We start from the raw sequence: 17512 nt of genomic DNA on the forward strand, positions 1-17512 counted from the left end.
AATAAATTACAAGCACTTTAAACTTTGAGAAAATCAAAGTCATGAGCCTGACCTTCCACATATAAGCACACTCACTCTAATTCAACTTGGCAAAACCCCTAATAGTTTTTTGTGTGGTCAGATTGAAAGACACCGCCTGCTATATCCTTCTCTGAATGATATCAAAGACAATTTCTCCTGCCCTGTCTCATCGCGACGGTTTCTTATTCTTCTTTGGCTTCTTTTTTATGCATTGTAAAATCCATTACGGGCCAAAGGAACAGATATCAGATTTAAAAAACTCACACACGTTCTTATCTCTGACTCCAGCCATTACAGATTCACTCTATCTCGAGAGGTCTGTCCTGAAAATAAAAATTTCAGTCGCTGTAGTAAAGTGCATTTGGTTATACATCTCAAACCATTTCTTTGGCCCCTTTTCTTTAGCTTCAAGAACACCCTGACCTTTGGGGATGATCAAACACACACTCTGCTGAAACCCAGAGACTAAAAAGCCTAAAGTGCACTCAATACAGGCCGTGCAACACACACAGAGTGGTTATCTTCAGAGGAGTTTACATCTCTTTGAGATCAGCGTCTTTTCTTTCAATTGAATTTAGGTCTAGATGCAGATGGAAAAACTGATGACCGATTTTTTTTAAGAACCTCCTTGGATGAACTGAAACCCCCCAATCTGGACGACTAAAACAAACTAAAATGTTAGGGTATATTGTCAAAAGTGTAGAATTGAGAACAAGGGCCATAATGTTCAGACTGTACAATGCACAAGTTAGAGCTCATCTGGATACTGTGGACAGTTCTGGGCTCCACACTTCAAGAAAGATATCGCTGCTCTAGAGGCAGTTCAGAGGAGAGCAACCAGACTTATTCCAGGTCTGAAGGGAAAGTCCTACTGAGAGACTGAGGAACTGAACCTTTTCACCCTGGAACAGAGGAGACTACGTGGGGACTTGATTCAAGTCTTCAAAATCATGAATGGCATCGACCACATCAAACCAGAGGAGCTTTTCCAGATCAGCAGGGACACACGCACCCGGGGACACAAATGGAAATTGGGCTTCAAGGCATTCAAGACAGAAAACAGGAGACACTTCTTCACACAGAGAGGCGTCACAATCTGAACAAACTCCCCAGCAATGTGGCTGAAGAGACAATTTGGGAACATTCAAAAACAGACTGGATGGATCACTTAGTTATTAATGGACACCAAACGAGCATGATGGGCCAAAAGGCCTCCTCTCGTTTGTACACTTTCTTATGTTCTTACGTTCTTCTTATGTTCCTAAAGAACGCAGCAGTGTGTCAGCAGTACTGCTGAAGCTAATTTAATCTTTGTTGAAGTTTTTCTTTATCAGATCTCTCAGACCTGAAGACAAAAGCCAGTTGAATGTCGGCTCTGAAGCAACGATGTTGTGAAAACAGTGTGATTAAAAAGCAATACATCAACAAGAAAAAAACATAATTGCATGCATAATATCAGGCCTCATTTCCACTCATTAGCTTCTTTATCTTAATTACTACTTAAAAGTTAGGAACGGTTGGTGGATAGTCTTCATCACTGATGATTTTAGATCCACCACTCGCCTCTCCCCTCCCTTGGGCCTGACTTCTCTGTCTCCGAGTGACACGCGTTCAACCCTGTGCCCTAATTTATTTACGGCTAATCCACATGAAAGCTTAATCTTCGAGGGCTTGTCTGCCGCAGACAATTAAAAAAAAGAAATCACATTAAACCGGCTGCGATGGACAGGGAACGAGCATATCGGCGGGATCAATTATTTTCCCCCACGTCCGCCAGGCAGGGGGAAAAAGACGAGCCTCATTAAGAAAGTGAAAAGTCTTGCCCGAGCCACCGACACACACAGCATGGCAAGGAAACAACATAAGCCTGGTATTAAGGTTCAGTGTCGATGCAGGAATCCAGTTAGTAGAACGGAAGTGCCGGCCTGGGTTTATAAATAACTCCACGAAGGAGACATCGCGTTTGATAGCCATGCAGAGCTAACAGGTCTTAATGATGACCTTCATTGCGGTCACCAAGGGCAGCCATTGCAGTCACTGATTACTGTAAATTTGTCGACCCCCCAAAACCACTGGTGTTTTCCTTAAGGTTTACTGAAGGCAAATAAGCAATAAAACAATCATTAATTATCTGCAAAATCTGCAACAAAAAGCACCCCTCAAAAGTCGTTTAACACAGTTCTCTAAGAACAAAACAAAAAAACAAAAACAAGAAAGGCTTCCCTATAAAGATGTACAGGTCACTGTTAAATCAAATCCAACACTAACAAAAGATTAATGAGGATCTCTGATCTGTGAAATTGGCAATGTTTATGCAGTGTTAAAGTATCAATCATCTCACTCACACACGGTTATGGACAAAACTACAGTGCCAATAATAATTGTGATGCACACCACATATCAATAAAACCCGAGATTACACTAACCGAGTCGTTAAATACAATCCCAGATCTTTCCTTTCTTTAAGTTGAAATGCGTTTCAGTTTGCAGATTTCAATATATAGGCCTAGATAGTCTTTATTTCCCAATGCAGTATTTATTTTCAGCGTGGAATGCTATTGTAGTCCTTAAAATAAAATACCACCCAGATTCCACTGATTTTCCTTTTGAATGTTTTAATGTAACATACATAGAAGAGGTTATTTTGCTTGTTTGTTGCTTTGATTGTACATTTCTCTGACTGCTCACTTCATTGTTACAATCTGAGGCGAGAAAATGGAGCTAGAGAGACACACATCCTATCAGCAACTAACGTTTCTCTACTTGAATCTGTTCTGCGTTCATTGTGTGTATCTGTGCATGTGTTCGGTGCACTTCTGCAGTGATAGTGCTAACAGTGTTTACATTTCTGTATGGTTGACGAGCATCTCAAATGCTCAGCACATTTACTACGTTTTACATCAAAATATCCCAACGAGTCCACATGTCGATGCTAAGCAGCTTAAACTGTACGACCTGAAGTGTGTGAGTGGAAAGGGGGGAAACAGCTGTATTTTACTATCGCTAACAGACTCGAAGGGGGCGTGATTGACAGCAGGAGGATTTGGTTCAGGGGCTTCTGAAGTGTGGGGGTCTGGCTTTCACTGGAAAACTGGACGCCAGCTTGTAATTGCGCAGCTCCACACAGCGCCTTGTGATTCGGAGTAGACATAGCAGGACAGGAGATCGTGATTATTTTATTTCAGGGTAATTCAATTGTAAGGCATACACAAAGCCTGTAAAGTCCGGATGACGCACGGCCGGCAGTGACCTCATTGCCCAGTGTGTATCATGCAGATGGCAGCGCCTGCAGGCAGCGCGGGATAAATATCACAACCACTCATCTTCAAGAGTTCCAACAGACCCGAGCATGATGGTTCTGATCAAATGCTATTCCTTGTCAGTTTAAGCTTTTGCAAAATCCTCCTTCTTTAGTCTTGTCTGCCTTTCTGGCTCACAGGGAAATGTCCCACAAAAAAAAAAGATGCCACGTCTATAGAAATTATGTTGCCAGCATTTCTGATTTTGAAAAGCAACCATCTTTTGGATGATCTTCCCCAAAATGGGTTTCAGGGTGAAACGAGAGAGACATCAAATGCTACTAATTCCACGAGCATTTTCGTTGGTTAAAAAATAAAATAACATAAAACAAGTGTGTTTCGGTCACCTTAGTATCCTTAGCCATGAGTGTGGAAGTATGTGTGTGATGTAGTGTGTTTACATCCACTAAACGAAACTTTGAATGCCATGAAAAAAATATAATTAATCTGCCATGGAAAAAAAATATGATTCCTGGTTACTTTTACTGGTAAGAGAGAACATCACAACCTGCAGCCTTTCTACCAACACACAAATAAGATCAAATCTGTCTGCTTTCATTGAATGTTTCCTTTAGAAATCCTCTGCTTCTGTTCAGGACTGATTACCCCTGACACTTGCATTATTACATTTTGCATTTCCACATTAAGCCTGGCAGGCAGCACACATATGTCATCCTTTTGCAACTCTAATCATGCTATAAACATACACCCGAGATTGGCAAACTCAAGACTTTTACTTCCCACACCAGAACAAAATTAATCGCCAAAACCTCATTAAAGTATCCATTGGTCACATTCAGTCAATTGAAGAAATACGCTGAGAATATGCTAGAGAATTTCTGTGTTGCAGAAATTTGCCAAACTTATATCCTTTAATATGTCATTTTTTGATCAGTTTGATTCTCTCTACTACACTAGTTTACTAGATTATTTATTGTCATGAAACTCAGTGGGATTTGTCTCCGAAATAAAAGATCTGTCTTGGAGAAAAAGTCTTTTTTTTTTTTTAAATCATGGGGGAAACAGTAACTATGTTTATGTGAAACAAGAGTATATTTGATTAAAAATACGAATTCATATATTTATACATGTGTCACCATGGATGTTAAAATTGCCATTATGACATATTTAACTAAATCATATTTCTAATGTTATTCAATTCTAAGAAAGCTGGGTCTAAAACGATTCACAGGCAATGGTTAGAGATGGTTTAACCCTTCATTGCAAAATAATTTCTCTATTACAGGAAGTAATAAAATGTATAGGACTGATTTCCACAGATTACATTGTCCTAGTCATGTGACCGACCGGGTCACACTAGTCTTTAATTTAATTAGTCAAGCCTAATTGCATTGATTATGTGCTTTTATATCATGTTTATTCAAGCAGCGTTATGATTAACAGTATAGCTACAAAAAAGTATTATCTTGATAATACTCAAAGGCACCCTTGGGTTTAGAAAGAGGTAGAATAGTTACACAGACTGAGAGTCAAGACCCTCTTCAGCCTTTATAAGCTAGTATAAAAAGCCTAAACCTTTAAATATATATAAAAACAGTACCACAGCTTTCCTAAATACTGCTTTTGAAGCATTAACAAAACTCTCAGCCACCAGTATTATTTTTTATCTTCTCCAAGATTAAATTAGCCCTGCTTGTGCAACAAACTGACCAGCTTTATATGAATTCAAAACACACAATATGATCATATATGCAACTAAAACAATTAACATCATTGCAACACTAAATAACAACAGGAGAAAAACAAAAGGTGTAGTATTACAATACATGTTCTCTGAGCTGTAAAGATTATACAGATTGGATAATGTCAACAGAAAGTACCAACTATAAATGTGTCACAGAAATGTCTATTTCACCAGGTTTGCACAGCTTTACAGCAGTAATAGCCTGTTGGTGGAATCTTAACAATAGCTTGCCAAGCCCCTGTTATGTAGCTGTCCAGACATCATAAATTACTTCATATTCAAAGGCTTCTTTATGTGCTTGAATGTATCAACAGGCCCAATCACTAGCAAAGTGCCCTGCTTTTGCAAATCAAATGCAATACTATAGAAAAAACACTCTGCAGCGATCCCCAAACAAAGCAAAAAACAAAAGTGTCCAGGATAAACCCACATGAATGAGACACAGTAAAGAGAGCCGGCAACCTTGTCAGAGAATACACATGATTCATAATTAGAAAAATGCCAGAACAAAGCAGCAAAGACACTGGATCCTTTGGAGGCGAATAAATGCATCATCTCCCAATCGCCTCTGTAGTGACAGGACACAAGTAAAGAGAAGCAGCCAGGTGTACTCACCAGATCATGGTTAGTTGAATTGGAGTCATCTTCGGGGAAAGGAATGTAAACAGCTAAGGCCACACAGTTGGCAAAAATAGAGATTAATATAAAGATATCAAATGGCCTGAGTGTCTGGTTAAGGAAAATCACAGAAAGGTCATGCACAGACTCATTTTGAACCCCAAAATAATAGTACACTTGAAGACCCTGCTGATGGAAAGCGGACTTCATACATCTCATTAAACAACTTCCTATACCACATCTGCTACGCTACTCAAAATCCATCTGGGCGAACATCATCTTCAGGGTTACAGTAGAGAGCGGGGAAGTTGCTGTGAGATCCTTCGTCAGGCACGATTTGACATTAGCGGGACCCATACTGTGTGCCTGACTGGAAACCCTGTACTTTTGAGGACCCCGGCTCAGTTTTTTTGGAATTGTCCCGACCCTCAAAACATACATAATTTTAGACCTCACAGGATTCCTCACAGACATATGGAAATGTCTGAACCATGGTGACCATGGTGAGGGATACGTGGATGGTTTTCCAATTTTCAGACATAAAACACGTTCAGATTCAAATTCACAGCGTAACTCTTTGTTTTGCAATTATCGTTTCCAGTACCGCGGTATCTGTTGCCAAGTATCATTGTACAGTACACGCTTCACTGAATTTTGTCTTATAAACCAGAATGATTCATACTGGCTCGTCCTCTACTGTCTAATACTTAAGCACACAGGACATTCTGACTTTGGGAGCGCAAAGAGAAGATTTTATTTTAATTTAATCCCAATTTATTTTGTCCTGTGCAAACTGTGACTTGCAAGACCGACTATGTAATTAGCATATTCGTCCAATCCTACCAACGCAAAAACATATATGAAGGAATAATCTAGAGCAGACGGTAAATCCTTCCTATTTAAACTACGTCAACTTGAAATCCCAGCAAAACAGTAAGTGCCAGAACGGTGGCATTTCAAAGACAACAAACTTGAAAGCGGGTCACTTGTGCACAAATGGGCCGGGCACTAAACATTCCCCCAGAGCGGTCCGGTCAACATTCAAAACAGTTCCCTTTCGTATTGCACCTCAAATTGCTCTCCGTCTTGGTGAAGAAATTTCCACCGGAAACCCGAAACAAACCCAATCACCTGCAGAGAAACAGAACAGAACAGAAAGAAAGGATACTTCCATTCTACTAGGCTAATGCACGCTCTCCTGATGGGGTTGTTGAGAGTCAGACAGAACAGGGCGCGGGGCGGCCTGCTGTTCGCAGATCCGCCCTGTTTCTTGCTTTTGGCATATTGCTGCCGTTTTCTTTGGGATAGCGATCCGACAGGTGCGGTGGTGTTGGTGCTCATGGTGTGTGACGCCTTGGCCTGCCTAGCAGCATCAATTGCAGCCTGCCAGGAGAGAGCGCTTGGCTTGGGTGGTGTGGAACGGTTTGACTGAAGGGCTGGTACGTCACCAGGGAGAGGTACTCTGGTGCTGCTGGCATAATTTGCCCCTGCGGAGAAGAAAAAGAAAGATCAATCAATACACTGTAGTTCAAAACATGACAACACACCGTGCGGGAGCAACTCCTGAAACCCTGCGCCACGTTGGTGTCCAATGCAAACACAACAATCGAAAGGGCTTTCACACTTAACCAAAGGGGAATAAATAAAACACCCAATTAAAATAGCAATTTAATCCACGCAACGACAAAAGATGTCATCGATTTTTGCACACCTTATATTTTTGTTTTGTCAATCTTACCATGATTTTGGTCCTCGTGCCTCAGCTTCCTATCACCCTCAGGATACACGAACCAGGTGTTGTGATACGTGAGCAGAATATGCCAGAGCTACATTAGACAGGCAACACATACTGTTCTCATTGCGTTTGAACAGAGGACTTAAATCATTTCAATAGTCGCCTAAGAATAATTATTTTTTGAAAAAGCTATAAACAAGAAACAGACAAGACTCTGAGTCAATTAACTTCAGGTTCTTGTCCTTTTACAGAACTTCTTGATTGAAAAATAGAATATATTACCTCCTGTTGCCATAATTGTCAAGCTACAGGTGTAGAGTTTTTCAGAATCAATCAACAACAATGAGAAAGTATCCCCTGACAATACCCTAGACACATTCAAATTGCATTTTGCACAGACCGCCTAGCTCAAACCTAGACTGCTCTTGTTTTTACTCAACAATGGGCTGGCATGATTCGACTTTTCTCATACCATATACATTTCTATGGATTTTTTCTATTCCAGGCCTTTGTGTCTATACTAACGTAAAATACATTAAACCCATGGCTCAATCTACAAAGGAATAGTCAAGGTAAAGTGTGCAGGGATTCATTCTAAATCAGATGGTTTTTCTTTGTTATCACTGACTGGTAAAAAAAAAAGAAAAGAAAAGGATATACGGAAAATGAAAGATGAGGCAGACAATCTTATCTTGCAATTAACAATTTCTGAGCAGGTGCCTGGCTGTTTTAATTGAAACCTAGAATCTCACACCATCCACTGGGATTATTCAAGAACATCTGAATACCTGCACACACCTGGCATTAAAAAAAAAAGATGTTGCCGGAGAAACTTGGGAGAGTGACTCACCAGACTGCAGAATCTCACCCATTTAATTAACAAACAAGTTGTCAGTCTGGCATAGACACATCTTTGGGCTATTCTGTTTCGACACCTGGGTGAACTAAGGCCAAATACAAGTATAGTATCCCAATAAATACATTTGGGAAATTTCACCAGTTAACACACCATAATGCCATAGATCAAATGCACCATAAGAGTGCGACCGTAGACAAGAGGTGTATCTCAGCTACGTTTGTGTAAGATGCTCAGGCTCCTCAGCTCGAAAATCTTCAGATAATTTGGGAAGCAGGCGTTTCAGGGATGGCTATAGAGAGGTTGTTAGTATCGGGCATGCCTCCTCCAGAGAAATGCAGTCTCCTTAAAACAGTTATTCAGTAATCAATAGGAGTCACTGAACCCCAAATAAAATGGCCAAAATGAAGCTGAGGACCAGTGACTTATGCTGGCTTTGACGTAAACAGAAGGGTACACTTGATGCATGTGCTATTCAAATCACATGGACATTATGGACAGGAATACTTCTCTCAGTGGTAGGAAGACTATACCTCAATGTGTATGTTTTGGGGGCATTAACCCTAGAGAATACAGAAGTCAAATAAACAGGCAATGTGTCTCTTTGTAACACTACATCATAAAAATGCGTTTCAGAGTAATTCAAAGGTGTTGGAAGTCAATATCCCCTCATCTGCTTCAGCTTATGAAATTAGTAACAGACAGAATATTAGGAAAACCAAAAGATAACGATTCTCTGAGTCATCTTGTGAATGTATGTAGCATTACCCAAACACTAGCCTAATCTTCCGGGCTGGGCTAAACAACAGTTGACACTTGCCCCTTACCAAGATGTCTCAGTGAAAAAGGAGAAAAAAAGACAAGCAAGGCGCATTCCAACCACAAAATGACTTTAGTTCATCGGTAATGATCAGGGTGAACCGTCTCAGGGTGGAACAAGGAGAAGAGTGACATTTCACACCTCATACGTTTTCATCTTGTTATGTAATACTCTCATTTCATTCAAACACTCATCTCCTGCACTGCAGTATGTCTTTAGTTAGGTTTTCCTCCATCAGAATGAGTACTTCTGCCAACGCTACATGAGTAGCAGAGCAAGCCCACCACCGTAGGAATTGGTTCTCGTTTAGTTTTTTAGGTGTTGTAACAAAGGAGTTCAATCGTGTCACGAAAGATGAGCTGCTAAGTAAGGTTTACTCTAACAAGGGGAACTTCGAAAAGTACAAAACCTATCGCAGTTTGGAGATTTGTTAGTGCCTCCTTGCACACGACAGGAAAGAGCATCAGAAAGCATGCGCAAGACCTTGTCACCTGGCTCCTTCCACTGCGGTAAAAACATATCCCAGCACCTCCGCATAGAACAACAGGGTTCGATTCAGATCAGCTCTGTCTGGTTTACCTTGGAAACGCATCGGTTCTGGTAATGTTCTCCTACACAGTCCAGAGGTAGTGGCAATCCTGCAACCCCTATTTTTGTACCCCCTGAATACAGGACATTTGGTAAACTCAGCCTGGAACCAGTTGACTCCTTTACCAAACACCTTCCCCAGCCACTAAGCCCAGTACGCCCATCTTTAAACAACATGCTACATTTATCTTATATGTTGATATCTAGATTTAATACATACATTTCTACACAGGTACTCTGATAAAAACAAACAGACACAATTTTCCGTCAGCTTCGGTGGATTCACATATCCACATTTCCAAAATTAATTATATTTTCTTACCAAAAAATGTGAATCTACCAAACATTAAATGGGGTCAGGAGAAGCTCTGTACAACCCACATAATAAACCTGCGCTTGCGTGTGTGTCTACTGCTTCTCTTTTGCTTTTCTGTCAAAACCGGATAAGACCCAAGCAATCCTATTAGACATATCCCATTCCGTCTTTACCCACGTAGTGAAGTAATTATTGCTGGGATGAGTGCAGGTGATCATACTGCCAATGATGCACTAAGGATAAGAACAAACAAAATAACCTGCTTCCTGCATAGCCTAATTAAGACTGTGTAATTAGTGTAGATTTATGAGAAAAGCTCATTGGAATCATGTCAACAAAATAAACTAAATTATCTCGGAGCTGTCACAATTCAATGTCAGCAAAATAAACGAAATTATCTTAAAGCTGTCACAATTTAATCAAGAACAAAGCTGCTGTAATGCTATCCAAATACGCCATAACAGACGTACATAAATAGTACATTTATGTATATCCTCACACTACATAGCAGGGATTAACCAAAAAAACACAACTAAATAGAACAAGTGCTTCCTGGTATTGGGCTCTGAGGTATCAGTAAAAAGAACAGACTTCCTATGAATAGAAAGGTGACTATTTTGAATTCAGCAATTAGCTCCCCACAATAAATTTTAGGCTAGACGCAGAGCACAGAACGCCTGTTCTTCTTATTTGCCATGAAAAACAATGGTGCCTTGCTTAAGTAGAAGGGCAGTCTGAAGAAAGTGACTAAGAGTTTCATCCTGGAGAAACATCAATACATGTAGGTACACTTGAGATGAAAACAACCCACTAGCAAAGGTACAAACTCAACCCATAACCTGGAGTTGATCAAGCAGTCGTGGTGCATTGAAATAAATAGATCTTATTGGTAATAGAGTCTACTTTGAGCTGAGCACTGTCATACGCATTATTAAAATCTCAGGCAGATGACAGGCGGGCGTCCCGTGCCAGAAACACCCGGATGAGCTGCGTGGATTCAGAGCTGTCAGTCTAATGCATCACTGGGGCCAATCAGTTGTGTAAGTCCTTGAACTGTTAGGCCCCGGAGAGATCACAGAAATAAGACAGAAAGGATCCTATGTGCATGGATTATGCCAATTATATCAAATATTCATTGTTTAATGAAGAACTAACTGCTTGGTATTTAACGACATCTGAACTGGACAAACTAGATTGGTAGCAGCACTTGCATGGACACCTTGCACGATACAGTTAACTAAGACAGCTTTTCGACCTAGAAACCAAACATTTTAAATGCAGTATAAATAGCAATCGTTCAAAAAACATATGTGTGAGAGTGTTTGTGTGAATGCATAATATAACGTATACATACACACACGCACGCACACACACACACATATATAAACAGATATATATACAGATATGAATATAGATATGAGCAGCAGTAACATCGACATCAATCGACAGCACACAGTCGTGGGTACGACACGGCGCGCTGACATTGTAGCAGGATGCAGAAGCGTGCCACACAACGACAGACACAATGTAACATACCCGTATCTCTTTGTGGAAAAGAGAAAGGATTTTCGTTTGTTTGTATCCGACGCCAAGATATTTAACAGGACCAGAAGCAAAACGGAAGAGATAAGTCCATTGTGCACAGACTGCGATGTGTGCCCGTCAGATGGCACCTCCACAGCCCAGTGGAACAGCTGGCGCTATCGCTGCTAGGTTACAGTGCGGCTGCAGCCGGAGCTCCAATAGGGGCTTCACGTTACTGTGCGCACAACGCCGCCGCGCATTGTCACACAACATTGGGTTATGATGATTATGATGAGTATTATTAAATAGGCTACCATCAACCTTTCTTCTCCGGCAAGCAACCCATGCAATCAACGAGAGAGACAAACCTGCAAGGAAAACTATGAACTCGGCATCTCAGAGCTTAAAAAATGAAGACAATCTACACACGTCCCTTTGAAAGTTGCACTAACTTTGTCTTCATGAAACATGCATGATCACCCGACTTGCACTGCACAAGCATGCAGCCTAAAAAAATAAGGTCCACTTGTGACAACTTGTGAAATAGGTGAAACCTTTCTCCAGGTCCGCGGTGCAAATTGAAATCCTACCTTTTCTGCAGACTCTATCTCTAGCAGCTGTTTCCGATCTATCCGCACAGTTTCAATCAGAAAACTCCCTGGCTTTTGCAAGCGCAGAAACGCACTGGGTCCAGCCCAAACCAACGCACTGAAATGCATTAGCTGGAGGGCAACAGAGACACATATGCATTAATTACACACGTCCATGTTGAGCGCACAGACGAGAGCGCATCCTCAGCTGCGCAGCGCGCCCAGTTTAGCATCGCAACGGCGACTGCTTTACCTTCTGGCTGTTCCTCTGGCTGGTGCATCCTTCTCTCCTCATTAAAAATGTGTTAAGTACAAAGGAAAGAACAGATAAAAATAAAAAATAGAGAGATCTGTTGTAGGTTTTTTCAGCCCACCCCCATGTTATTGACACAAGTGGTTCCTATAGTTATCCCGGGGAGTTATAGCCAACATTATTATTGCAACATCCGGGTGCTGGCTTCACAAGATGGATTTCGTATCAACTCTCACTCGATTCCATGAAAAAAACGAGGTAAATGTAAATCCTGACATCCAGAATTGCTTTCAAGGCCCTTTCGGTTTCAGAAGCGACATTTGAAATGCATGCATTGTCAGGTCGTTAATTGTGGAATAAATAATGGCGTGAATGGACGAGGAAATAAATAAAGCACAAGTTGAACTCGCTGTCCTTAGTGCACGGTCCTTGGGGCTAAATCCCCAGTGTTTGTCTTCCCCCTGCACGTAGGTAGTATTGTAGTGTTTGAGTGGCGTTTATAATGTCGTTCCTCTGAGCTCTGCTGAGTGTCACTCAAATAAAGAAACGCACATGTGGGTTTAGTGATGGACAGTAGGCTAGTTTGTTAAATTAAGAGAAAATTCCCTGGGGCTACTCTATTCGTTGTCCTCTCATCATTGTATCTGATAGATAGCCAATAATATTCACGCCTTTGCACAATGGACCCATAGAAAAAACAAACACATACATTATAATAATTTAACTGAACGCTATTTTAACCACAAATATTATATACATTCATTTATATATATATAGAGAGAGAGAGATTGGGAGAGTAAGCTTGTGTAACCTTTGTAAACATGTAAATGCCTTTTAAATAAATGTATTTAAAATGATAAAATGTATTTTATCAGCCTTGACTTAACATATATTAAATAATCCTTTATGGAGAAACGTGATAAATGAGGCACAATGTTTGAGACATGAATTTGAAATCAGTTACAGTAGAACTGGAATCGCTGCCTACAGGCCACTGCTGTGTGTGTATATAATGTGTATCTGGCATTGCATTCACATCAGTCTGTAAAGCAACATTCAGGGTCAATCTGCTTCCCCTCAAAGAAACAGTGTTTTCTCCTTCAGTACAGAACTACATGACAACAATGTTCTGGATATTAAACCAGCATTAAGTATAAAGCCTATTAATGATATAATAACCATAATGTGAGAATTTTAACTCCAGAATTGACATAATCATCTTTGTAACAGAGCGCATGTATTTAATAACACTCATTTATACTTTGGTTGATATATAATATTTAAGCAAGCATCAAACTAACATGTTAGGGAACCAGCCACTGGCTAGTAATGGATGGAAAAAATCGCACTTTATACCAGACAGAATCATTTTTGACCTGACTGAATGGTCGCAAATGCCTTTATTTTAAAATATAAATCCGCCCCGCCACACCCCCGCCATCCGTCCTGCACACATTTAACCTAATGGACGCCTTTGCATGACGTTGATACTTAAAACTATAACTCATACTGTAGAATAAAACGTTCATATTGGAATACAAGCATGAACTAACCTGACAGTAGCTCCACATGGGCCTGCACAACTGACCAACTGCTTAACCTGTTTGAATCGCGCCCTGCCTCGGGATGGACATGCTGCGCGTCGGCCCACTCCAAGCTTTTCTGTGCTTTGACCACAACACAACCAGGGGTGCGTTTCCACCGTTCGACAACAACACAACAAGGTTCAGACACCTTTGGCCAAGAATTTGTGACCATGACCATAACGCAATAATGGACCTGGTCGTTAAAAATGGTGGCGGTTGCAAATAATGGAGTTGCAGCAATTCTGAGGGCTATTGATGAACCAACAGGCTGGTGATGTATATAATGCTAACTATTGTCACACGTTTGTCAGTAGTTATACCAATAAATCATGCAAAATATATCTCTAGACACAGGCAAAGGTGTTAGACTGCATACAGTGTACACTAACGGTGGATTGTTCCAAGCAATTAAATTGTACAGCAATAATGTCAAATGTTAAAAATGTATAAAAAGTTTTGAACCATCAATCAACTGCACACCCAGAATTTTGCTATAGATATAGATATACACAATGAATTGTTTCTTTTTCATTTATTCTAGTTGAATTAACTTTGCTGCAGCACATGCCAAGACCCCACTTTACCCACAGTCCCTCTCATTACGCAACCATGAACCGATCTGTGAGCGCTGGGTCCAGTAACCACAACACAAAAACACACAACCATACGACCTGTCAACCAGGTCCCATACACTACGAGTGGTAGGTGCAGGTCGTTTCACTATAATGATGTTCACAAATCAGTAGTTTCATTTGTCTCCTCTCTTTATGGTGCTCTCGGCTCACAGGACAAGGGGGTAAAAGTAACAAGTGTACAATTCTCTGTGTTTTTTGCAGTTTCTGTAGCATTTGTGTGTTTAGTGACCAGGTTTCAGAGCCATAAGTGAGCAGTATTAGTATGCATTGATTACATACTTTTCTCAAATGGCTAGATTTCCTTTTGTGTGCAGTTTCTTCCAGAAATTAACAAATAAATAAATAAATATTGGAAGCAATGGCGTATTCCCGTCCCTGGTTTGTGAGCACAGTGTGTCTCCGGGGCACCCCAGGTAAGGTGACACTGTGGATGAATCACAGGTATACCATTTCACATGATGTAATCTATCATATTGCAGCTGTTAACTGGAATATTCTAGAAATGGCAGCCTGATCAAACAGCGTAATGCAAATGCTATCTACATTACTGCAAACCTATTTATATTGATATCCACTTTATTGATCACTTTCTTTTATGCTTGCAAATGTGGCAGCTTTATAAAGTGTATATATAATTGTTAACGTCACCATAACATATATGGTGGATACTGCATTATTTTTGAATTTGCTAACATTCATTTGCAGTTTAATGCAAATATGAGAGAAGAATAGTTTGAACAATGTCATTCTCTGTGGTGGCCTGTGTGTGGGAGGAAACTCTGGCCTAGATGTTATTTCTAAACAGAATTCCCTTACCTTAACATCCAGTGAAATAAAACACTCACAAGCAAATGCAGTTTCCTGTACATTATGTGAATGCTAAAATAGTGATAGATAGTTTTGGAGTGGAAAGTGTTAATCCTTCTCAGATAGTGATTATAATGGACAAGGGCTATTTATAGTGTGCACAGTTAATTGAAATTGACTAATGGTTTTACAATGAGTTTGATTCAAACTCGGAAACACATACTCCTATTCTGAGCTGAATCTGAAATAAACTGTTCTTTTCAATTATAGTAAGTAATAACTTAGGCTACATATACATGTAATATGAAGGAAGTAAAGTATTAATAATTGTATTGTTGTTGTTATTAATTAATTAACTGTTGTTATTATTAATTAAATAATTGATTGATTTATCAAATCCGAATATTGATTAAAAAGACTACTTACAATATATCTGACTGACTAATAGAAACCGCAGAAACACAAAAGCAAGCTTTTTATGTTTTCCTTTTTTAATTTTAAAGGTAGTCCTTAAGTTAATGATTTCTGACACCATTGTATTTTTAATAGTACAACGCTGGTATTTTGGTTAAGCAGCACAGTGCTCGTTTTCTCCATGTGGCAATAACGGAGGCAGAATGAGAGCTTAGTTATATTAATTCTGGTTTGAAAGTGGCTTACACATTTTAAACCAATTATTAAACAAGCTGATATCAAGAAGGTGGGATATTGTTTTCTTATGCTTATCAATTTGAAAGCTTGTTTCTCCAACCATCTTGGACTAAAGACTTGTAAAGGCCCAAAGTAGTTTCCACAGCTGAAAACAGCAGTGGCATTATTTGAAATGTTTCATGTTATAAAATCTTAACATATCTAAATATAAAATATAAAGGCAAATTTTTGCTATAAGTGCTACATACACTTTATTACTACATATTACCTTTAGTATTACACAGCATCATCACTTTGTGATATTTTATCATTATTTTTCAACCCTTTAACCAATTAAAACAGCTTTAAGGTGAAGTAGTATTAAATAAAATACAAAATTATCTTACTACTACATAGCAGCAAATTAATATGTACATGTAGTACTGTATTATAACTTTACCAAGTTAATAATAAAAAAAACTATATATATATATATATATATATATATATATATATAACTAATGCTTGGTAATATTTTAGGTAAACAGTAAGTATTATTCTACTACTGCATTACACAAATATTTAAAGCAGGCACTGCGAAGATGGAAAACAACCAGAATAAATGCAAAAGTATGTGTGTAAAAAAATGTCTATCTATTTATCTATTTAACTTTCTATCCAGACAGGGATATTTGTTTCTGCATTTCAAAACAAATGAGTCTTTATCTACTTCAAACCTAGTACAGGTAAGTTAGGAAACAACAGTTCCCATGTTACATTTACTTATTTCATCTTTCTGTCCTTAAACAGCTATCAAGAGACAACAAAGAAGATTATATGGAAACTACTGAACACAACAGTGGTATCCCTGATCCATTCACATTATTTCCCAGGTATTTCTAAAAACATCCTTTCACATTTCTTCTTCGATTTCAGTCCGACACAGCCCCTGCGGGCTACGGTGTACAGAGGCCTAATTCTATTTAAATTAAGGAAAACCCATATAGCCTTACCTCAGCGACCTGGAAGCTCGACAAATAAAACTATTCATCTTCTCTCTTTTGGTGACAGCCGCACAATTTTGGGTGTATGTTTGTCACACATTTCGTAGTGCAAACAACAACGTAAAATGGCACTGCAGGTTGGAAGGTTACAGGATATTGGATTACCTGTCTGCACCAGATAATTGTTTCTCAGAGATAATCCTTGAATTATTAATCCTGCTAATGTTCTTGAGGAAAAGAAGGAGTGTCGCAAATGACCTATTTCAGTCTCTGGCCAGTAAGGAGATTCTTTTTTTAACCTGATTTCTTGTGTTTTGTTTATTTGCCTTTAACTTTGTCAGAGTTTTTACCTGAAAGTCTGTTTATCTGGCACTACTTAGCCTATCTATTCTTGTTGCAATGTTCTGGCTGAGGAAATATTCTCAAAACAGGCTTGTACTGTTTAAACATATTTAACCAGTCTCATCATCGCCAGTGATGATTAATCACTTACCTGTAATTCACATAAAAAGTCTGTTTATTGCC

General features: G+C 39.4%; 1 protein-coding gene across 2 annotated transcripts in view; it reads right to left on the minus strand.

The window, feature by feature from the left end:
- Positions 1-7084, minus strand: part of cacna1db (calcium channel, voltage-dependent, L type, alpha 1D subunit, b) — a 103905-nt gene extending 96821 nt beyond the window's left edge. For both annotated transcript variants that reach the window (XM_066697737.1, XM_066697735.1), the window contains exons 1-2: positions 6812-7084; positions 5641-5746 (exon numbers count right to left, since the gene is read on the minus strand). In XM_066697737.1, coding sequence (XP_066553834.1) covers positions 5641-5746; positions 6812-6984 — 279 coding nt within the window. In that variant the 5' untranslated portion in view covers positions 6985-7084. The remainder of the gene's footprint in view (positions 1-5640; positions 5747-6811) is intronic.
- Between the last annotated feature and the right edge of the window lie 10428 nt (positions 7085-17512).

This window comes from Amia ocellicauda, chromosome 3 (assembly GCF_036373705.1).
Source record: "Amia ocellicauda isolate fAmiCal2 chromosome 3, fAmiCal2.hap1, whole genome shotgun sequence".
Classification (NCBI taxonomy): Eukaryota; Metazoa; Chordata; class Actinopteri; order Amiiformes; family Amiidae; genus Amia; species Amia ocellicauda.